Source organism: Charadrius vociferus, unplaced genomic scaffold, assembly GCF_000708025.1.
Source record: "Charadrius vociferus isolate BGI_N301 unplaced genomic scaffold, ASM70802v2 scaffold49, whole genome shotgun sequence".
NCBI lineage: Eukaryota > Metazoa > Chordata > Aves > Charadriiformes > Charadriidae > Charadrius > Charadrius vociferus.
The window spans coordinates 3,926,132-3,950,070 of NW_009661375.1; the positions used below are offsets into that span (position 1 = coordinate 3,926,132).

Genomic DNA, 23,939 nt, shown 5'->3' on the forward strand with positions numbered 1-23,939 from the left:
TCCTGCTGACGGGACTCAAGCACCCCCCATCTCTATCTAGGAGCTGACTGGTATCTAAGAACCCCATCTACGCGCCAGTCCCATCAGATGAGGTGCTTCCAGACACGTCCCCAGCTGCTGACAAAGCTTACCTGCAACTTCCCCCACAGGCGACATTTGAAGCAGCCAACGCAGTCCATTATCTTAGAAATATTCTTAAAGTGTAGCCTAAATTCCTCCTAGGGGAAAAGACATTCAAGTTGATCATGGTTACACACTAACTGGGACTTCTTCCATGTATTAATCCAAATTCAATAATGTATTAATCCTGGAATTCAGGCTAAATTCAGTGGGACTGAGTTAGGGAAATGCTTCCTGAAGTGGGGTCCACAGCAGCGATCCCCCACTCTCCTTAAGGCACACCCTACGGTTTGTAGTTACCCACAAGTATCCAAACCATTCAGAAAGCAAAATTAATTAGAAATACCCAATCTGGTACCTTGCGTGTACTGGGGTCCCTGTCAGATCTAGTATTATCCCAGACACACACCTGAAAATACCCTTTAGGTAGAAAGTACCCCAAAGGGAAGGGCTGGCCAATTACCTTTAGTTTAGCAGCTTCCTTTTTATTCCCTGCAAATAATGAGTTTTCATCGAAATGCAGTGGGAAAGACCTGAAATAGAATGAAAAGAGTTTTATCTCTTGTCCCGGTGAGATGTCCCGACATCTCTCCACAGCTTGTTTGTACGGCTGAAGTCTGGAGCCACAGAAGTATCTGGTTAGGTGCGCAGATGAAACCGATAGGTGTCAGACACTGGACTTCTCTAGATGTATTTTAAGTCAAGCTGCTTGTTCCTCAAATCTCTTGGAGGCTTTCAATTTTAGCTTGCATCTCACCTTGGAGACATTTTCAGCAATTGCTCTATGGTTTCTAAGCAATTCTAGTCCGTTTTCTAACAGACGTAAGCAGTGAAGGCACGGGAGAGTCACAAGATAAATTCAAACATCGATCGCATTAGGAGACATGCATTTCCATCTGGTTCTGGTAGCTTCCATTCCTCTTACTCCAAACTCTGTCCAACAGCCCCAAACCTCTGTTATGAACATGCTTAGGATTTTTTTCTAGTCAAAAAACACAAAGCCAGGACTGGTGTTCCACAGATGAGTCAAACAGGTAGTCCATTTCAAGGCTGACACGTAGGTGGTTATTAAATTCAATTCTGCTAAATCAAAAAGGCAGCCTAGACTCTTAAACTGTGGGCTTAATTACCCTGTTTTGCAATTTGAATACAGATACCGACGTGTTCCCAGCAATACTACCCTACTGCACAAATCACACTACCCCACTACAAGAAAGTACCCCAAACCTGCCTTTCCAGGCGCTTTAAGTGAAAGGTTAAGCCCGCTCAGAGACGCCAGGGTTGAAAGAGCCATTCTCCCCAGGTACCAAATGTAATTACTTGGCCAGATGGAGTATTTCCAGCAATAGGTTTTTCACTTCTGCGTCGTGACTTTTATTCCCCGTGTACAGCTGGAAACCCGGGCGCTCGAAGAACGGCCGCACTTTGGATAGGGCCCGCAGCTCTATCAGGTAGAGAAAATACAGGTTCTTGAGTCTTCTGGGCCCTTCCCCTCTGGTGATGACTTCATCAAACCTCTGCTGGAACTCTGTAACATTGGGGCCCCATTTCTTCTCTGACCACGTATCTGAGAGAGCAAAAAAAAAAAAAAAAAAAAAATCAAAACCAAAACCAGCACAATGACATGAGGCGGATGGGTATAGTTCTGGTTCACCTCCTCCCACTGTCCCAGGCTAAATGACAAAAACGTAACCCTAACCAGGGAGATCCGAGCTTTACAACAGCCACAGCCCTTTCACTAACCACAAACTGTTTGAGAGTCAAGAGACGCACACTTTTAACCAAACTCAAACGCCAACAAATGCACAACTCCTGCAGGGCTTTGTCAGTTGGTTTAAAACATGACCCAGGCTCAAAGCAAAAGCTAAAAAGGGAGACTGCCTACTTTAAACAGAGTTAAATCAGTCAAAGAGTTTCTTATCAGATGAGCTGATCGTTTCCGAGAGCATTTCTATGTAAGCTGGTGACAGCTCAACGTCTGGCTGCAAGTGAAGAGGGCTGGATGGAACTATCAGTCAGGCTGAGAAGGTGCCTTTGTTCCTTCACGCCCGTCCACAAAGGCCACCGGCTTACTGCAGCACTCGGCAGAGGTCTCTGCAGAGGCAGACAGTGCAGGGATCCTGATCACGTTACCCTGGGAAGCAGGGTGGGGGCCAGAGGTTGGGAGGCTCCCTAATGACCAGGGACGTCTTAAGAGAATTCCTTCTGTCGTGGAGATGCAAGAGAACAAAAGCAGCCAAGGATCGGGGGAGATTGACCTCTATTCTCCATTATCAAGCCCACAGGTTTATATTTCTGTTTGCTCATCATATCGTGTACTTAAGATCATATAAAGTATGTAGTGGAAGATACAATACAGTCATATCAAGCTGATGGACAAAAATAAAATTAAAAAAAAAAAAAAAAAAAAGGGAGAAACTTAATCTTCTAAATCAGCAACGGGCAACCAGCCCAGCAGGAAAGGACTCCCCAGCTCCGAACCGAGGTAGGCTCTCTGCAAGGCCATCACGGCACCTGCAGGTGAGAATCCCTGTGCAGACCCAAGCTGAGCCAAGGAACACCTTCTCAGAGCAGAGATCATCTTCTGTAGCCTTTCCCCAAGAGAAGCCATCCCTTTCTACACAAGCCAAGCAAAAAAACACTTACTTGGCTGTCTGTAGCCAACCTTATTTTCCTAATCCTCTCTGCAGACTCCCAACTCATCTCTTGCCTTTGATGTTTTGCTGTTACTCTTATCTCCAGCGCTAACGCAGCCTAACTCATGTCAAGGCAAGGCCTACATGGGCTGTAGAGACTTAAATATAATTATTTAGTTAAATCTAAATTACTTACCCAAATTCCAACAGCTATCTCTCAATCTGTACCTGATTTTTGTAAGCTTTAGCAGAATAAAGGTGGTAGGCTTGGTCCACAGATACCACTCTAAACTAGCATGACCGAATCCCTCAGAACGTCGGTCAGAACCTGCATCCCACGCTGTAGGAGCGTGCCGAAGCCCTTGGCCATGCCACACACACAAATCATGTTTTCACGTCGCCCGTGATTTTCAACCCCAGGGTTGAAATGTAGATTCTTCAGTTAGCTACTCATGGACCAAGGAAATGGAAACGGCATACGGAAATGGATTGAGGGTTCTTGGGAAAGCCCAGCCTAGCATTTCGCAGCCTCGGTGAGATTACTGCTAAACCGACCGTCGTAAAGACAGGCTAGAAAGGGATGGCCTTGATACTCAGTTAGAAACCCGCTCCAAAATGACCTTGGAGGAAGAATAGAAGGAATACGTGCTGGAAGTCTTGGTGCAGAGCACAGTACAGCCATTTTTAGACCTGAAGGCATGTGGTCACTGCATTCCTGATTCTGTTACACAACCTGCGTGCTTGAGGGAGGGGAAGAGAAGAGCACAGAAGTCGGCCTGAACCCTGCTGGAATGGGCTCCAGCTAGCATTTATTGGAGCTGCAGAAGTGCCAATTTAGGACTGATGCAGGATAGCTAAAGGCAGAAGGTAGCATTTACCTTGTAAAAGGTACCTGGCGCTCAAATGGATGTTGATGCTGGCGTGGAGACCAGAAATGAGTTTGTAGAAAGCTCGTTTCTCTACACAGACACCTGAAAAAGAAAGGGGCACTTCAAGATACTGAAAGCACACGTTGAATTTTCCTCTCCTGGCTGTCAGGCAGGAATCTAATCCCACCCGAGTGCGGCCAGTAACTCCCACCCGAGTGCGGCCAGTTACTCCCACCCGCTCCCTGGCCATTTTGCGTTCATCCCAGGAAGAGCAACCAAGTTTAGAGAAAGGATTACCTTTCAGCCACTTGTAAAACGTCTGCCCTGGAAACAAAAAGGAAAACAAGCACATCAGTTTGAGACACCTCACAGCAGCAGGAGGGCTTTAAGACACCGTGTCACGTTTTAGGCCACTTCTTTGGCCACACCTTGCAGAGCACAACAGGGTGACACAGGAATGAGACAGGGCGGTACCCTCCCCTCTACGGCACGGAGGGTACTGCCCAAGCTGACACCCTGAAACCACCCCCGAGGCCAGCCCCCAGAGGACCTCTGCCCACTCCAGTTTGCAGAATCGGGGAGAGGAGGGTTAGAAGAGCACAAAAATAGTTTTCCTCCCCACCCTTCTGACTGACGCTTCTATAACACAGTGTGGCAGCGGCTAAACATAGCACGTGGTCTTTCCCACCCATCTCAGCGGGGGCTGGTGCGGGGCAGAAGCGCTGCAGAATGGCACAGCGTAGCGGGAAACAAGGATCACGGATCACTTTCCCCTTCTGGCCAGGATGAGGAGACAGGTATTTTTATTAAAAATAAAACCAAACAGTGCCACCAAGCATGTACCATCACACCAGCCAGTGTTTCACACTACCCCCTACTATGTGCTTGAAGGTAATCTGGAGAACATAAACACGGATTTGGAGATAATCTGGAGACAAAGACATGCCACATAGACAGGCCCAGTGCTGGAGAGGGTGAAAAGCTCCAGGGTGCAGCCCTTGCCAGATGTGAGCCCCGCAGGGCCTAAGGGATTTGGGCACCCAGCTCCTACCAGCTGTCAGAGGCTGTTGGGACTATGAGTCTTCTCAAAGCTCCAGCCTGAGAGCTGCTTTCTCAGCAATAACAAGCGCTGAAAAAACACAACGCAAGTCCTGTTCCTGAAGGCTTACGACACTTCAGTGACTACCTTCAAATAGGATTTGTGCTCTTAAAAAAAAACTGCTGGTGCTTTTTAAGACCTCCACACAAGGCTGGGCTGGCCTTGGGGATGGGGAGCTCAGAGGGATCCCTCCACAGGGTCACGAACACAAGAGAATTTCAAGACAGCTTCTGATTTTGCCTGAATAATGGTTTTGCTAACCAGGTGCATTATCAAATGGTACAGCTCGTGACAGCATGATAAAGACGCCACATTTGTTTCTGTTATCAGTAAAAACAAACAGAGTGCCACTCACCTCCATCGTCTCCTGATGAAAAAAAAAGCACGAATGGTGGAGGGAGAGAAAAGAGGAGATAAAAATTACACATGACCAAAATGATACTCCAAAGCACAAGCGTTAAGATCGCTCCGTTAATCTGCTCTGACAAGAGAACAAGCCTCTGCAGAGAGGTTTAGAAATACTCTGAACACAGAAAACATCATCTCTAACTGCAGCAGTGGACATACCAGATGAGCATGCTCCTGAATAACCTGACCAACACAGGAAGGATCAATATTTGCAAAGGAAGTAAAGCCACCACCCAGTTGAAGCAGAAAACAAAGGGACACAAATGTGTACCTCTGTCAGAGATCTCCGGTATGACCTCTGACAGGACACTCAGAGAGCCCATCCCTGCTTCCTGCAGATTTTTAGTTGCTTGCAACAACTCTTGCAGGTATCAGGTCAGGTCCTCCATTTTCATGTCCTCCTGCTTCCCTATCTGCAGAACAGCAGCTCTTCCCTCTCCCCTCAAAGGTACCTGGGTTCTTTCATTCAGATCTTGCCCTAAACAAAAGAGGTGGTCAAGAGAAGGACTGATATTTTAAAGGATGTTGTACATTTCCTTCACTAGCGCTGCTCCTGAAGGGCCACTCCTTTGCACAGGGTCAAGGGAGGGGGGCGAAAAGCACTGACCTAGTTTAGGGAAAATCAAGAGACTACTCCAAGGGCGCTGCTGGAGCGATGTTCAGGTCAAACGAACAGGGAGTGAGATTGATGATCTTGATGTCTGGGCAGGATGGGGCATCAGGAGACAGGGGGTCTCTTAGCAAGAAGCTCTTATGTTTCCAAAACCCTTCCCTACTTTCATTTGTGCATTTAGCCTTAGCCTCTAGGGCAGGCTTTCTCTTACTGCATGGTTTCCACAGAGGATCCCAGCCAGGTTCTCACTTCAAGCCGTCACAGATGGTTTGGCATTGTCGAGTACAGAAACCAGGGACCCAGGAAGAGCTCAGAGTTCAGTCCTGCTCCCAGTCCCTCCAAAGCTCACATTTCTTCCAGGAGTGGAAGATCAGACTTTCTTTCTCCACGAGGGATGCTAGAAAGCCACACTTCCAGGTGCCCTTGTGTTGGCCATGAAATTCTACACTTGATCAAGAGTGACAACATATTTCTCATTCAGTAGAAGTAGCTCAGAGAGCATTTACTGTTCCTGGAGCTAGGATCAGTACACTACTAAACCACTTAGTGAGATAAATAAATGACTCACCTCTACCAGATGCCAAAGGTCTTTTTACATTCTGAGGCCTAAGAGAAAAAAAAAAGATCATTTAAATAAGATATGTAAATAAGAGACTGTCTCCTTGCTGTGCAGAAACACAGCACAGCAGAAGTAGTTACTTCTCTGCAGTCAAACAACCTAAGGAGATCTAAGAACTGCTTCCGTGCTTTAGCTTTGCACAGAAAGGAAAAGGACAGAGCAAAATGTGGCTTTCTATGTTTTTTTCTTCTTCTTTCTTTAGAAAGAACTGCTTAGGAAGACTCAAGTGCCTACACAGGTCCTAGTGAACACTATCCCACGGCCTTGATGCAACACGATACACTAGTACAAATGGGAAGGAAATAACTAGAGACCACAGCAGCCAAAATCACAGACCAGTGCCCACCAGTACCGTACATCAGCCCTGGGGGTATCCTGAGCAGAGTTCAAATCGGCACTCAGACAGGGGAGAGAGCTCGCCTCACCTGAGCAATGCCCAGGGAGGACAGGGCTGCGTGCCCAAGATCACATCACACAAGAGATGCGTTCCCCCCAGCAGGCTGCTGTTTCATCACGCTGCAGGGCTTGCATCAGGAGCCTGCATCAGGGCAAGCTGTGGTCCAGAGAACAGCCAAGGGGGGCTGACGGGACAGCCACACAGCTTGTCCCCTCCTCCGACAGCCCACACTGCACAAGCATTGCAGCAAATATAGGAGGATCATAGAATGGTTTGGGTTGGAAGTGACCTTAAAGATCACCTAGTTCCAACCCCCCTGCCACGGGCAGGGACACCTCCCACCAGCCCAGGTTGCTCAGAGCCCCGTCCAACCTGGCCTTGAACACCTCCAGGGATGGGGCAGCCACAGCTTCCCTGGGCAAATCCCCAAAGGATGGGGATTGATGGAGGAGTTAAAAAAAGATGCAGCCTCTCTGCAAAAATCAGTGCCTGCAGGCTTGTGGAATCTGTCTCCCAAAGCACCTACTTGAAGCAGTTTTCTTCGTAAATACTGTTCCAAATTTTCCAGGCATCTGGTCCTTTGTAGCCAGTATAGCGTTCAGGATTCAGGAGTAAATCCACGTACTCCGCGTCAGGAGAATAGATATCTGCGAAGCAGAGTGCTGGGTCAGTGACAAAAACTTCTGAAGGAAAATGCCATCTCCCAAGCCTGATCCAGCCACCCCTTCGCATACTGAACAGTCTCACCAGCGGAGAGACCAGCTCATCCCTCTCCAGAGAGGCAGGTGTATCGTTTTCACTGTACATCAACCCACTGCAGTGGGGCAAAGCTCTCTGACCTGCAGAGCTATCAGAGCACAGGGCCACTGATGGCAAAGCAAACCCCGAGCACGTTCCACCCAAGCTGCTAAACTGCTCAACAGGGCAAGACCCTGACCAGCAGTGAAGCTTTGTCAGAAATATTTACATCATATTATTTTCAAAATACTGAGGGCGGGGGAGGGGCATGGAAAAGAAATGCTATGTATGGTCCAGGCTTGCTGAAATGTTACACATTTGCCTGAAAGTTCTGCAGAGGTGCTTAAAATCCCATTATAAGACTTGTCAGATCAAACAGGTCTCTATACCGTCAGCTTCGCAGAAGCTGTCTGAAGAGTCATCGTGCCGCGTCCACTGGAGCACTGCCTGCTGGGTTTCCTTGCTGCAAAGAAAGTGGAAAAAGGCTATCAGAAAGAGCACCGATACTAGGTTTCCTTCTAGACAAGTAAGGATTGCGGAAAAAGAAGTCAAACCTCAAAGAGCCATCAACAGCTCCAAGTCTCTTGGCTTCTTCACATTCTTCAGTAAGGCTGTTGGCTTCTTCCGAATACTGGGTTGAAAAGCAAAGCGGTGGGGAGAGAGGAGGATTAAAAAGCAGTTTTTCTGCTGTTATAATTCTGCCTTCAATGCACTAACCAGTTTAAGCATCAGAAACACTTTTCTGATTCATCCCACCCTGTATTTCCACAGGATGTCTGCAGTTATTCAGAGGCTTATGCAGTTGTGATGACTGCTGCCGGGACTCACATCAGCCTCTGGCACTGCCGCGGGAGCATTCTGTGCCTGACGACACCTGCTCTTGGAGAACTCTCCTAAACTGCTCTGCGTTAGTGGAGGGGAATACCTGACTTCAGGACAGCCACCTCAAAGGCTCTATAGCATGCCAAACACTTGGAGAGGGTAAGAATTTAGCCATGAAGTGCATCCCAACAGATACTGGCCATCTGATTAAGGCAGCTTTTATCAGGGGCAGTGACACAAAACTGGTGCTATAAGCAGCATCATTTTGTGCGCACAGGCACACCTACCTTGTAACTTCCAGATCTGATTCCATCAGGGACTTCGTCCTGAAAGACAAAATTGAGCATGTGCTACACGTGAGGCTGATGTGGCCTTTCAGCCTAATCTTGGAGAAAGATTAGGAAGGTTACCGCAGTTTCTGGAAGTTAGAAAGTAATCAAAGCGATCAGCTTAGCTTACAACACATCCAATTTCTGGCTCCTCCACAGACTAAGGTTAAGCAATAGTCTTGGTGTTTTATTTTGATTTTTTGCAAGACTCTTCTTCTCAAAAGGTCAGCAGCCTCCCATGGCTGCCACGTCAGGTTATGTTTTGCTTACCCAACAGTGATGGTTGGGGGAGCCAATATAAACTTCAGAGGAGCTGGAGTTGCTTCTGCTCAGCGTATGTCTGGCATCCTGTCTCCCAATGATGCCGGCGCTCCTGGCAGGAGCCCAGGCACCTCTTTTCAGATATCGCATCTCTCAGCCCCTGATATACATCATTCAAAAACTTCCCTTCTGCCACTCCATCACCTAATGTCAGGCTGGCCAGCCCCATGCAACCCCAGCAGTGTGCACAAGACCATCAGGCCCTAATTTCTCCTCAACTTCCATTTCCTCCATCAGTAGGAAGGCAATAAAACCACTTCCGTCCTGCAGGAGCAAATACTAGGATGGCAAGCAGCACAGGAAGAGAAAAATTAAGCCATGAGTAAGAGTTATTTTTGTTGCTTTCAGAATGAAATGGACCCAAATCAAAATAATTAAAAACAGCAGTGACACAGTCAGTTCTTAAAATAAGAACAACTTCTTGCTACTACTAACATAATTGTAACATTATTCCTTCATGTTGGTCACACTCATTACCAAAAACATCCTTTTTAAGGAAAAAAAAGTTTTTAAACAAAATTGAGGGTTATTTTGAGGAAAAAAAAAAAAATCATCCTATTTTGGGTCCACAATAGGTGCTTTCTGAAGACTAGAGAAGCAAAGGACACTTGTTTGAGAGGTAGGGTAGTTGCTGAGAAGAGAAATGAATTAACATACATGTCAGAATTTACATAACAAGCGATGCCCACACACACATCCCCGTACCAGATTGTTTCAAGGTGTCATATCATATCAGCTTAGGTTGTTTTTTCCAGCCAACAGCTATGCTACCTCAGGTTACCACGGAGTTACCAGGTGAGGGGGACAGACACCTGCTTCATTGCAGCCCACTAAGTTGTACGTGAAAATAAACCAGTGAGTTGGAAAAAATGCATGCAAGTAGGGTCAGGATGACTCTTCCATTGAGAGCGCTCATCACACCACCAGCATGGGACACCCTGCACACCATTAGCGCACACCCCAACTGCCCTACAGACCCAGGAATGAGAGTCTAAGACAGTCCGTTGCTGGGGGCCAACCCACAAAGCCAGGCTGGGTGGCATTTTCACCACCGTTATCAGCCCAGCCACCAAGTTCTGCTTCACTCACTTTCTCTTCCCTTTCTTTTCAGGCAGACACCTGCAGTCAAGATGTTTTCTTTTAGCTCAGCGAACAAAAGCCTTTTGTCCAGGATAAGGGGACAAGAGCATTTGCTTTTGTACTGGGAAACAGAGGACTCAAAGAGCTGTGTCACATACAGAGAGAGGACTGGAAAGGGCCCAGTCAAATTTGTCAGCCAAAACTGCAAATCACAGTGTAGCCCATGGGCCAACAGGGTGAATATCCTGGCAGTTAACACAAGAGGTACTTCTTGTAGCAACAGTAGATTTGCCCACGTCACTAATACCAAAAACAAAAGAGGGACCTGGACAAGTTTTTAGCTGTTCATGGAGCGTCAGCTATCAAAAACCAAGCCTTTCTTTAAACTTTCAGAATTTAGCATTTTGGTCTTTCTCATGGATACTAGTATTACCGCACCTAAGCAAGCTCCAAAGCCACAGTTTTGCTATTGCTATAATAATGGAAAGAGCTGCTTCTTCCTCTTGGTCTGCAAAAGCAAAATATAGAAAAAGAGGTAAAAGAACGTATTTGGTACTTACAGATGGGCAGGGCTTTACGGCACAGTCTCTTATTCCACAGTGACTGTTGTCATTCCAAAAAGGACAAGGTTTATTTAGGTTTACCTACAAAAAAACATATTATCCTATTACACATTTCCTCTGTGCAACCAAGCCGACCTTCCACAACACAGTTTACCAACACACATCTTCAGCGCTTTAGTGGTAAGACTTCAGTTAACACAGCTTAGCGCAAGGCTGAGTGCAGCGAGAGTAGAAACAGACAGTGTTATTTATCTGAAACAGAGTTGATGACACTCATTCACTTATCTCTCCCACGAGATGTGTGTGCCCGTGCGGCCTGACCAGGACTGTTTGTGGTAACACAGAAGACAAGACACATTGGCCACCGATTCCTAATCGCATCCTGAGGCTCCTGTTGAGCGCTGACAACCTGGGTTTTGGCCAGGTGGTTTGTACCCTTTAGGAGCCAACAGTTACTATGGGGCAGTCTTTGGCCCTGGAATATTGCTCACTTCATTCTCTGTGAATCTTAGAGGAAGTTTGCTACCCGTTGACTTCGTTTCCTCGGTTTGGGCATCTTATGACTACAGGCTGCCTCCCCGTTGGAGGAGCAGTAGGAGGATGTGCGGGAGCCTTGCTGCCGTCCTCCTGTGGCCAAGTCATCTGTGTTCTGGACTCATCAGTGTGTAATCCCTCTGGGCCTGACGGGAACAAGTAATTCCTTGATTTTTACCATACTGTCTGCTATCACTCATGTCCTTGTTGTTAGTACAGGTTATTCTTTTAATCCTTGCTTTGCTCTTCCTCCTCATGCTTTCACACACAGACACCTCCATTTGTGCTTCAGCCAGCCCAACCTTAACATTTCTGTTACAAATCCCAACATTGGAAGGGGAGAGGACATCAACAAACCCTAGTCTTTCTGTTCTGTGAGTTGGTATCAAGTACCATTCTTCCAAACCAATTAACATTTAACAAGATTTTGTGGGTTTGGTAGAGAGGAGGAGCAGGGAAAAGCAGCTCTACCCCAGTGGTTTTATATATTGGCCCATTCTAGTTTGCAGTGCAGTGGTTGGGTACTTTTTAAGCTGTTCTTACAGAAGAGGGAAGACTTGTTTTTTCTGTGGAAACAATCAGGCAGTGATTGTTCAGTATCTGTATTTGACAGGTAAAATTCTGCTCCATAACCCAAGCACGCTCAAACAAACCCCACATTTAGTCAATAGACATGCAGTATCACCGAATGGGAGCAGAATCCAGCTACTAACGATGGTCTGGCAGCCATCAATTCATCTGACTGTTTGGTAATTAAGCCAGGCTTTCCTAGTCGATGGGGTGACACTAAGAACACTGATTACGCAGCGTGGATCCCCAGACATCAATGTTTTTGAGCCGCAGCTCAACAAAATAAGTCATTTCATTGGTCTACTGCATAAGTTCTTAAGAGGGAAAAATGCTTACGAAGATACCAGGAAATTATGCGTTTCTTTACCAAGAGGGTTGTCAAACCCTGGAACAGGCTTCCTGGAGAGGTGGTCAATGTCTGCCAGTGTTTAAGAGGCATTTGGACAATGCCCTTAACATGCTTTAACTTTTGGTCAGCCCTGAAGCGGTCAGGCTAGATGATCGTTGTAGGTCCCTTCCAATTGGAACTATTCTATTCTCTATCTTTAAAAACATGCAATTTATTTTAGAAGCATGTTGTATCACATTGAGATTCTCCTGACAATAGAAGAGTCACACTTGCTGACTACATTGTTAAAAATCAGTATTAAAATGGGGATACCTGATTTTAAAAAGACCAGCAATAACTTCAAGGAAGATTTTATATTTTCTTTAAATAAGAAGCAGCAGCATACAAAATTAATGTGATAATACAATTATTGTATGAGAAAATTACCTTGTAGTATCTAAAATAGTCACTTTCCAGAAGTTCATTCAGTCTAGGAAAAAGCTTGTAGTTGTTGAATGCATCAATAGTTTCTACATCACATGTGCAGTCATCTAAGTGACCAGTAACCTGTTGGATAAATAAAATAAAGAATATGAACAACTTAGCCAGTACTTTTTAACACTGACCATAAAACAATTCCCAATTTTCCTTCCTTTTACCAGAGAATCAACTGTTTAAGTTTAACCAGAATTAAACAACGTTAAACCTGGCTCTGCTGAATTGGCAGAGAATTTCTTTCGATGCCTCCTTTAGGATGTGTTCTGCACTTGTTTGGGGACAGGCAATTTTATTTGGGAACACTTTTCCTCTAACACACGCTGATATACTATAATTCACTGATGTCAGAGTAAAAGGCATCAGATGGACACTTCAATCTCTAAAAAGCAGAGATGACAGACACATTCAACTAGACTGTGTCACACACACACAAAAAACCCACACAGCCCTTATCCACACATCAGGCACAGTTATACAGATCGCAGATGTTTCTTTTGGGGCCAAATCCAGCAAGACAGGGAATATCAGCTGCAGTAAGAGCTGTGAGCCACACACATGGCCAGCTCCGGCTCTCATTTGAGACCAGCCGCCCCAGTACATCCCTCCTGCAGGACAGCACGGGGGCGAGAGCTGGTGTTTGCATAAGGGACCAGTTAGGCACCAATAACGCCACCGAAGATTACAGCACTCAGAGAAAGTCCGTGTTGTTAACCAACTGCGCTGCAGCCATTTGTTTGATTTAATCAGAACTACAGCAACTGCAACAGTTCTCCCTCCTCGCCTCAGAGGGCCATTTGGCAAGAAAACATTTGTTCTAAATCTGATGTAGAAAGCCAATACTTCTTGCATCACCCTGAACAACTCAACAAGCTGTGTGCAAGCCCTGAAGGGAAACAAAAAAAAAAAAAAAAAAAAAAAGAAAAGCAGCAGTACAAATTCAGCTATGGCTTTCTGACACGTAGATTACAGTCTGGATGACAAAGCTGCCCAACACAGAAGTAGTTTTGCTTCCCCCACGCCCCCTGACGAGTACTTGGGGAAATCACCCTGGCCAAAAATCAAGCATTACTACTCACTCACTCTCAACAGCACACCAGGGATTTTTCCTGGATGCTGATGTAGCAATGCAACACGTGGCACGCTGCCATTCCCCAGTATCAGATAAATTCAGGGGGTTAAGACCAAGGAAGTTGTTTTATAGGAGTATTGTTGATTTATGAGGCAAAGAATGGGACGTTTGCCACAGTTTGTGATAAGAAACCCCCTTGCCACTTCTGTCCCAGAAAGCCTACAAAATCCCGGTAGCACAGAAATGATGTATCCCACGCTACACAGTTCTAGGGGGTTATGTCCAACCTCTGCCTTCTCTCCAGGCAGAAGAAAGCAAGCTGGAAGCAGAGACAAGGAGAATAAGCCTGAAAACATTGGCACAGGCAGCTCCTGGGAGGTGTGACGGTGCACTGCCCAGCATAAAAGGTCCCCAGGAGAGGCCAGGAACAAACAGGCAGATGGGGGGATGCACAAGACCAAAGGCAGCGCTCGATTGTATTTAAGGGGCTCCCCCTCATTACATTATATTATTATATACAGAGGGAAAAGAAAGAGCCACGTGAGAACGATGAGCCACCCGCCTTGACGCATTTCCGGAGAGCCCTCAGATAATTCAGCAAGAGCCACACATCAACTTCAATAAAACTATCATAATTACTCCTCTAGAAATGAAGCTCCCTGCCCTCCCTCCGAGAAGGAAGGCAGAAATGGAGCACCTGCCCTCAGAGCACAGAGTCACACGAAACGGGGAAAGGGGAAGAAAAATAGCCTGGATTAAGCACAGAGCACCTTAAAGGCAAGCACAAGTTTCTTCCTGCCACCCTGGACAGAGTGGGAAGGAATCCAGGCTCTAGATCCGGACTGCTCCATACCAGGGATCAGTATTTTCGAAAACAGACTTTTTCTCAAAAGGGCTTTGATATTTTTGACTCAGCCACGCTGATCTAAGAGGAAGCGAAGGGAAATCTATTACAGTGTGTCAGAATGCCCCACTCCACTTGAGCAAATAGAAGTGAGCCTCCAAATAAGGTGTCTTAACAAAAAAATATTTCTTGTGGTCCCCCTGAAGCCCACCACCTCATCCTCACACACGTACCATATTCTGTCATGCATTTTGCATGGTAATGAAGATTAACAGCATAGCAATTAAGCTTTCCACTAACCTGGATCATCCCTGTAAAAAAACACCCGCAATTTGCTAATCCAGTTACCCAATTGAAAGCTGTTTCAAAATGTAAAAGAAAAACAAACCACAACAAAAAACCAACCAACCACCCACTTTTTTTTTTTTTATTTCCTGGAAACTTGGCGTCCTTTGAGGCAGGCAGCTTATAGATTGAGGTTAGAAGTGGCCTACAAAAAGATTTGTGGATAACCTTCAGCTGCTCTCTGTATCCACACCAGACAATCATGTCGCTCCGAGGGAACGACATCCCTGTAAGGGGTAACATCGGAGTACCCAGCCAAGCCCTCAACCGAAAGAGCACACACCGTTTCCACCAGGCACGTCCTTGCGAAGTCTAGCAACTGATTCAAGCCAGAACCAACCTGGCAAAACACCATCCTGAAAATAATCCAGGGTGAAGGCACTGCAGATGCTCCCACAATATTCAGGAGGAGATGGGGGTCATGCTTTGGAAATCTCCAAATATCCGCCTATCGGTTTAGAAAAGCACCGGTGGGAAGGTCAGCCACAATGCCACCAAGAACACGCCTGCAGGGGTAGCACAGGCAAAGGGAAAGCACTGGGGAAAGCTCAAGCTCTGCTCAAATCAGAGGGAAAACTTCTTCCTCCAAGGATGTCAGTCAGACTGTGCAGACACAGGCAATTTCCCTAGTAGGTACATGGCCAATGAGGTATCACTGGCCAGCTTACCTTCATAGAAACATAGAACCGTTTGGGTGGGAGAGGACCTCAGAGATCACCCAGTTCCAACCCCCCTGCCCTGGGCAGGGACACCTCCCACCAGCCCAGGTTGCTCCAAGCCCTGTCCAACCTGGCTTTGAACACCTCCAGGGATGGGGCCTCCACAACTTCTCTGGGCAACCTGGGCCAGTGTCTCACCACCCTCAGAGTAAACAATTTCTCCCTGACATCTAATCTAAATCTCCCCTCTTCCTGCTCTGTGTCCTAAGTCACCAGGCTGCTGAGAAAGAAAGCTCAGCCAGGCCTGGTGGCACTGCCTGTAAGTGCCCAACCTACCAAAGTCCACAGCCAAAGGAGTACAGAAGACAGCATAAAGAACCAGGTCTCCTGAGAGACCAAGATGAAAGCCCCAGTGATGCTACCACCAAACAGCACTGTCCCGCTTTAAGACACAGGGAAGTGGGCAGTATCAGACCACTTAGCAGGGCATGTTCTTCATCCCAGAAGTTCCCTCTTGCTCCGTGACTGCCTGCCACCCAAGAACCTGTTTCTTTCAGCCCTCTGTGCAGCCAGGGTCTCTCTTGTTTTGGACTCCAATTCCTGCTGTCAGAGCAGTTGAGCTACAGCATGTGTCAAACATGCCCTGCGATGGGTGGTGCCTTAAAACACTTTCTCCCCACCTCCCTAAAACATTTACCTACATCGTCAGCCTGTAATAATTAGAGCAGTTGTTTAAGAGAAAACATAAAGTCATCCAGTCCCAAACATGTGCCATGTGCCTGCTGGCATCTGTGGAGCAGGGAGCTGAGCGGCAGCGATGGGTTGTGCTCCACCCAGCCGAAAGGTGTGGGAGCCTGGCAGGAGACCGACGGGCAGGGCTTGGGTTCGCCCAGTGGGAAGAGATGCAACAGAGCCGCCGGGACAGACGTGACACAAGCGGCTCCGGCTGCTGAGTAAGCACCCAGGAAGGTGTTCAGCTCCACAATAGCCGCTCTCAATCCCTTAACACCAATGTACCCACCTTGTGTGTGTAACACAGGTTGAAACCCCACCACACGTGGACTGCATAATCCTTGGGTTTGGCCTTCACTTCATCTTCCTTTACCTTTATCCCAGGCTCCTGTCGGTCTGCTTCCCCTCTACTGGTGGTCTGTCTTTCCCCACCTTTTTCTGCTTCTCCCAGTGTCACAGAAGTGTCCCCTGGGCAGTGGATTTAGGGCTTTCTTCTTGTGCCATGGGCTCCATCCCAGACCCATACATCACCATCTATTGCACAGCTGGCCAGGAAAGAAGGCAAACTCTTTTCTGCATCTCCCACTTGCAGCTACAATAGGGCACAGGGAAGGGAATACTACCACGGCCAAAGAGGTGCTTTTAGCCTGTACCAACTCCACTGGCAACTGCCTGCTCTTGTAGACAAGCCACACCAGTCCTAGGCTGATGGAAGCTGATGCTTCCCCTCCAGCCCCAGCAGAAGCTTTCTTGCAGTTGCCCTGCACAAGTGATTTGTGACTCTGCCTGTGGCACTCAATCCAGCTAGGTGTCCCTTTCATCCTTGTCAGCACACTTGGAGCAAGTAGCTGGCAGCCAGGTGAGGACCACCACGCCCAGCATAGAATGGTTTGGGTTGGAAGGGACCTCAAAGACCATCTAGTTCCAACCCCCCTGCCCTGGGCAGGGACACCCCCCACCAGCCCAGGTTGCTCCAAGCCCTGTCCAGCCTGGCCTTGAACACCTCCAGGGATGGGGCAGCCACAGCTTCTCTGGGCAACCTGGGCCAGTGCCTCACCACCCTCAGCGTAAAGAATTTCTTCCTACTGTCTCATCTAAATCTCCCCTCTTTCAGTTTAAAACCATCCCCCCCTGTCCTATCACTCTACCCTCTGATCAAGAGTCCCTCCCCAGCTTTCCTGAAGCCCCTTTAGGGACTGGAAGGGACTATGAGGTCTCCCTGGAGCCTTCTCTTTTCCACGCTGGACAACCCCAACTCTCTCAGCCTGTCCTCATAGCAGAGATGCTCCAGCCATCAGATCACCTGCCCTGGAAGCAGTATATGCTGGCCCAGGTGCTCCTCCCTCCCACTTTTTGCACAGAAAACAAGTACTGGGGCTTCTGGAGCTCACACAGAAGCAAAGCTCACATGGAAGCCTCAGGATGGGGTTAAACCGCAACGGCTGAAGTGCTGTCTGATGGCACCTCCCAGCATCTGCTAGCAAAGAAGGATCTGCAGCTGCTCTGCATGTAGAGGCTACCTCTCCAGCCACCCCACAGTGATAGGGAACTGTGCTAGGTATGAATTCCTGCCCTGAAGGCTGTTGGGTGAACACCAGTTCAACAAGAACACAAGAGTGGCTTGAAAGTCTGCGAAGTAACAACAAGGTAACTTCCAGTGCCCAGACTCACCCCTAATAACAGCATACTGACCACAGAAATGCCCCCGAAGGAAACCAGCCCTCTGCCAGACCAGAAACCTGGTCAAAATCCCAGTGTGCTGAACACCTGCAGCACACCAGCTTAACGCAGCTACATCAGTCCGTAAACAGTGAATGAGCAATAATTACCAGGAATACGGAGAGTTGATTCACAGCTGACTAAAGCATTGTTGCAAACAGGAATATCTGGGTGGGGGACGAGCCGTCTGTAAATTTCAAGGGAACTCCGATACTGAAATGTTATTCACCACTAACGAGACAGATTGGAAAGCAAGAAACAGTATGTGAAACTCAAGTGGTTTTAGTAACAGATGGACGTTTCTAATAAGAGTTTCAGGACTGGTTAGCAACCTCTCTAAGTAAATGCAGAACTAAAATAACAGTTATAAAAAGCAGGTGAGGTGTTGCTCCTGGGAGTAGAGACAGACGAGAGCACAACACTCATTCTAGAATTATGGCCTGCTTAAATCAGCGCTTGAAATATCGCTACAGCAACCGCTCTCAAAAGCGACCCTTGTCAACTGTCCCAACACGGGCTGACGGACAAGTCAAAGCTCTTCCATTTAGCCTACATCAAGGTTCCTTAATCTGACAAGCCCATGAGACAGCAAGAGATGGTTCACAGGAGGAAACCACAAGCTATACCCATGCCTTCACGTATATAAACAAAGAAGAGTAAAACATACCATTACAGGCTTGCCCTATATTTTATTTGGTGGTAAATAAAGGCCACCAGACCAGCTCTGCTCAAGATGACCAGCAGATTATTTTTTACAAAAAGATGAAGCAGCCCTCAGGTGTCTTTTTAAGAGGGTAAGTGGTTAGAAGGTTTAGAAATGCTGCCCTACACAATGCACTTTCCCAAAGGCAATAAAGCCTGGAAAAATCCTGAACACTTGTACTGAAAACTAAACTAAAGCACATGCTACTCCATAAACAAGAAGTGCATTGCAACAAGGCAGATGTGTACGAAGTACGATGCCAGTTCATCCTACCCAAGGAAAAAAGCCTGCAAGCCATTACTACACCAGAATGCCAGTTCCTTTAGTGGTTTGGGTTTCTTATCCCATACCACGCTCCTGACTCAGAATTCAATCCTTAGGAGACAAACTTCACTGCTAAGGAGGAAGCATACAAGCAAAAACCCTATAGAGATATAGAATCAAAACGTGTGCTTTTCAATCCTTTATCAACATAGCTTGTATTTACCATTTCCACGTGAAACTGAAGTGTCAAGAGCCACCAAGAGGGCAAAGCCAAGTGCACAACTGCATTTGCTTTCTTTCTCCACTCCACTCTCAATTTCTGACTCACATTCAAGCACTAGAACTTTAATACAGCAAGAGTAGGCTTTACAATAGCTTCCTTTTTAAATAGGCAACAGAAATAAAGCACTAAAACTTTACCATCTTCACTCCTTGATCTTGCAAATGTGCTTGTGCAAAGTGTTCAAGGCCAGGTTGGACGGGGCTTGGAGCAACCTGGTCTAGTGGCAGGGGGGTTGGAACAAGATGATTCCAACTCTTAACCATTCCATGATTCCATGATTCTAAAGCTAAGTCAAAAGGAATCTGCATAGCGACCATTCCCCCAAATCCAGCTGCTCGGTCTGATCTCTTGGTTGACTATACCTGGGTCTCTCATTGCTGTACATCAACGGGAGGTGCACCAAGCATCAGACAGTAACATGCACATCAACAAGGGGAATTAACCCTCAAAGAGCTTTAATGAGCCGGGCATCCCAGCTCACCCCGGGCATGGCAACGTAGGGTAGCAGGTGCCTGCTGCAGCCACACTCTCCCCTGGACAGCAGAGCTGGGAGGAAGAGCAAGGCAGACCTGCAGGAGAGGGGATGAGGCAGCTCCCAGACACTATAGCAACACACATCCTTGAAACAACTGACAAGAGTCAGATGGGTAGGGTGGGTAGGGAAGAACTACTCCCCCAGCTGAAACACCCACCTTCCCTGCTAAGGGCAGGGAGAGGATACAATTAAGAAGCCAAGGAAGAGGGCATAGGGCTGCTCAGCAGGCAGAGTCATAGAATCATCTAGGTTGGAAGGGACCTTTAAGATCATCAAGTCCAACCATTAACCTAACACCACCAAAACCACCACTAAACCACGTCCCTCAGCACCACATCCCCCCATCTCTCAACCATCTCCAGGGATGACAACTCCACCACTTCCCCGGCCAGCCTGTTCCAATGCTTGATACCCCTTTCAGTAAAGGAATTTTTCCTGATATCCAATCTAAACCTCCCCTGGCAGAACTGGAGGCCGTTTCCTCTTGTCCCATCGCCTGTTACTCAGGAGCAGAGACTGACTCCCCCTCGCTACACCCTCCTTTCAGGTGGTTGTAGAGAGCGATAAGGTCCCCCCCTCAGCCTCCTTCTCTCCAGGCTGAACACCCCCAGCTCCCTCAAGCCGCTCCAAGCCCCTTTCCCCCGGGCACCTCCGATTTCCGGAGAGGCACCGGGACACGGGAGGCTCCGCACCCCCACCGCCTCCCGTCCCCGTCCCGTCCCGTCCGCCCGGGGCAGGCTGACAGCGCTGTGGTGGCCAGCCCAGGCGCCGCATGCACCGCGGCGTGGCATAATCCTGGTAGAGTCCTTAGAGCATATTTACATGTCTTGAAGTACAAATTCTTCTGTTCCAGGTGAGCCTGGTGGCTTGTGGGGAGCCAGATCTCCTTTGTGAATGTCATTAGTAGACTTGGTGCCAAAGCATCTGCAATTCTGCAGGGCTTTGCCCCGCCAGGGAGGCATAACAGTTGAAGCAGTGATGGTCACTTGTCATGGTTTGAGGAACCTGCAACAATTTATTGTCGTTTAGACAATTATTCTCTCACCTGATGACCCCTCCCCACCCAGGAAGGGGTATCGGGGAAAACAAGGAAATTCGAGGGTTGAAATGTAAACAGATTTAATAGAATAAGACTAGATAATTAACAACACTAAAGAACCTGTATTGATCCCGATACCACTATAAAACACACAAGGGTCACACTCAGCCCATGCCATCAGCAGGAGGCTGTGCACTCCCCGCAGGGGACAGCCGGTGTGGGACACTGCCAGCGCTGCGGCTTCGGGAGGACGGGACGGGCTCAGGGCTCCGGCACCGGGGCAAGGAGTTGTCAGGATGGCAGCCGTCAGGGGAGAGAGAGCACTCCTCGGCAAACTTTCTGATTTATGTTGAATGAGACACTGATGGTATGAAATAACCCTGCTGGCCAGCGTGGGTCAAGTGCCCGGGTCTCGCTCCTCCTCGTCCCCGCACCTGGTGAGCTCGAAAACACTGAGACCTTGAAACCCGCACACCATAGCTGGCTATACAGTAAATATTTTCACCAATTCAGACACTAGAGTCTTCTAAAAGTGCAGTTTTCCCAAGTGTTAGAAGAGACTTTACCAAAAAGTAAAATTACTGAAAGAGAAATTAAGCCTGTGTTGCTCAAATCAGGGCACACATTGAAATCTCCCAAACAGCTTTCATCCCGAACACTTCACCAGCACCTTTCTCCTTCGATTACTTCAATTTTGACAATTCAGACCTGTCTGGTGAATCAAACTCTGTTTGAGTAGCCTCTAAGCTTAGTCCATTTGCCTTCTCCAACAGCCTCCGCCAAGTGTTCCAGCGGAGGATCACACTGCTTGCTTCCCTCACCATACCGAAATTTGGGAAAGGCCATATGCATGTCTCCTTACCAGCTTCTCCATGGGGGCTGACAGTTGAGGGATAGCAGTTGTTCAGCATAAATAAGTTTTAATTAGAATAAATTACTTACATGGTGTGATTTGTGCTGTTTGCCTAGCTTTACTTAGCACAAGTAGCTTGATTTGCTGAAGCCTTTAGGCCAAAATAGTTATTTTTCTTAGCAATTTTCCTAGAAGCTGGTACAGCGCTGTGTTTAGTCTTTTAGTACGGGAAAGATGTTGATATCACCCTGATGGTTTGGTAGCGTTTTTCCCAAGTCTGGGACTCTTCAGTTCTCCATGTTCTGCCAGTGAGTGCAGGTGCACGAGGAGTGTAAACCAGAAGATACGGAGGCTCCACCCCCCGGCTGAAACTGCAAATCGACGAGATAAGAGCCTGCCTGCCTGGACACAGAAAAAGAACCCGATGAGATGTTAGAAGACCCCAGACCAAAAATCACCATTGGACTAAAAGACCTGTGGACAGCGCACGAAGGGCACATGTAGAGATTATAAGGGTATAATTGCCCAGAGATTTCTTTGTTGGGGGTCCCTCTCTTTGGAGGCACCCAGCCCATGGTTTCCTTGCTGCTGTACCTTCCAGTTCAATTAATTATTTTATAAAATCCAATGCCTGAGACTCTGCTGCAGGAAACTTAAAGTTGAGCCTGAAGAAGGAGGATGCGTGCCCAAAAGTGTGCGTGTGCGACACCGTGAACGGTCTGTGAATGCTCAGGCAACAGCTTCTCCTTTAACAGCGATCTTAGTTTTTAAACTGTTTGAACTTTCTTCCTTTACCCTCTCTCAGTGAAAATGTCCTTTCCAGTGACTGTTGTGTGAGCTGAAGAAGCTGATGAAATTCAGGCTCTCAAAGCGTGCCCAGACATTGCATTCCTTACTGGTCATTTTCAGACTTTGTCCAAAGTTTACAGCTAAAAGAGTCAGAATCTCGCCTTAGCCAGGCAGTCCGTCCTTGTTTCCCCTTTTCTTTCCTGTTTCTCACCAAAATCTTGCCCAATTCCAGATGACACAACTTCAGAAGTTTTTTATCAGAAAAACTGCGACTATTTCAGTTCTCAGTTAAGGTTTTTAATATGAAGAGCTCGCAGAGGCAGCCTATGTGTACCCACAGGGTGTCAGAATGCCTTTCTGGGTATCAAACTAAATCTTAATTTGGTTGAGGCTCATCTAAGATTGTGCATGAAATATGAATTATTGAAATATGAATTATTGATCCTTGGATATCCAGATGCGGCTTGATGTCCCGATACTGGCAGTGTGTTATTGGTGTAGATCATATGCTTTGTATGGGTGTCTTAGAGCTTTTTTAACATTAGGCTCTCCTCCTGCCCTCAGCCAAGTGTGCAAATGTCTCTCTAAGGATGAATTCTGCCCGCAATTACTCCAGGAACGGGTTTGGTGGACTTGACAGTGTTAGATTTATGGCCGGACTCGATGATCTTAAAGGTCTTTTCCAGCTTAAATGATTGTATGAGTAGGACCTGGGGGAGCCACCTCTGACAGGAAACCCTGGCGCCATCACTGAGAGGAGCCGCTGGAGGCTCCCAAAGAGGCTCAGCCTGCCTGTTACTCGTGCCAGACACCGTGGTGCACGGCTATACATACACACACATGTATAGAATCATAAAATCATAGAATTGCTAAGGTTGGGAGGGACCTCTAAGATCATCAAGTCCAACCATCAACCTACCCTGACAAAAGCACCTCTAAACCATGTCCCTCAGCACCACATCTACCCTTTTTTTAAACACCTCCAGGGATGGCGAATCCACCCCCTCCCTGGGCAGCCTATTCCAATGTTTAATAATCCTTTCAGTGAAAAAAATTTTCCTCCTATCCAATCTAAACCTCCCCTGACATAACTTGAACCCATTTCCTCTCGTCCTATCACTTGTCACCAGGGAGAAGAGCTCAGCCCCCACCTCTCTGCACCCTCCTTTCAGGTAGTTGTAGAGGGTGATAAGGTCTCCCCTCAGCCTCCTCTTCTCCAGGCTGAACAACCCCAGTTCCCTCAGTCGTTCCTCATCAGACATGTCCTCCAGACCCCTCACCAGCTTTGTAGCCCTTCTCTGGACACGCTCCAACACCTCAACGTCCTTCTTGTAGTGAGGGGCCCAACACTGAACACAGTACTCGAGGTGGGGCCTCACCAGTGCCGAGTACAGGGGAATACACACCTATATATATATATACATATACACCTATATACATACACACCCATAGGTCAATACAGACACGTACTTTGTACGCTGGGCGGGCGGCCGTCTAGTCGCGCCTGTCGTAACGCGCATGCGCGCTCCGCGTAGTCGTGTCCCCCCTTCCCCTCCGCGCC

At 47.5% G+C, this 23,939-nt stretch overlaps 1 protein-coding gene across 1 annotated transcript in view; it reads right to left on the minus strand.

Annotated features, from left to right (window-relative positions):
* The window catches only part of ERO1L (ERO1-like (S. cerevisiae)), a 24,432-nt gene extending 2,822 nt beyond the window's left edge, over window positions 1-21,610 (minus strand). Inside the window, exons 1-14 of the mRNA XM_009893948.1 lie at window positions 21,599-21,610; window positions 12,494-12,613; window positions 10,612-10,695; window positions 8,609-8,647; window positions 8,054-8,130; window positions 7,889-7,962; window positions 7,288-7,408; window positions 6,314-6,351; window positions 5,080-5,091; window positions 3,923-3,949; window positions 3,635-3,727; window positions 1,441-1,687; window positions 584-653; window positions 132-218 (exon numbers count right to left, since the gene is read on the minus strand). Of these exons, the coding sequence (XP_009892250.1) occupies window positions 132-218; window positions 584-653; window positions 1,441-1,687; window positions 3,635-3,727; window positions 3,923-3,949; window positions 5,080-5,091; window positions 6,314-6,351; window positions 7,288-7,408; window positions 7,889-7,962; window positions 8,054-8,130; window positions 8,609-8,647; window positions 10,612-10,695; window positions 12,494-12,613; window positions 21,599-21,610 (1,101 nt within the window). The remainder of the gene's footprint in view (window positions 1-131; window positions 219-583; window positions 654-1,440; window positions 1,688-3,634; window positions 3,728-3,922; window positions 3,950-5,079; window positions 5,092-6,313; window positions 6,352-7,287; window positions 7,409-7,888; window positions 7,963-8,053; window positions 8,131-8,608; window positions 8,648-10,611; window positions 10,696-12,493; window positions 12,614-21,598) is intronic.
* Between the last annotated feature and the right edge of the window lie 2,329 nt (window positions 21,611-23,939).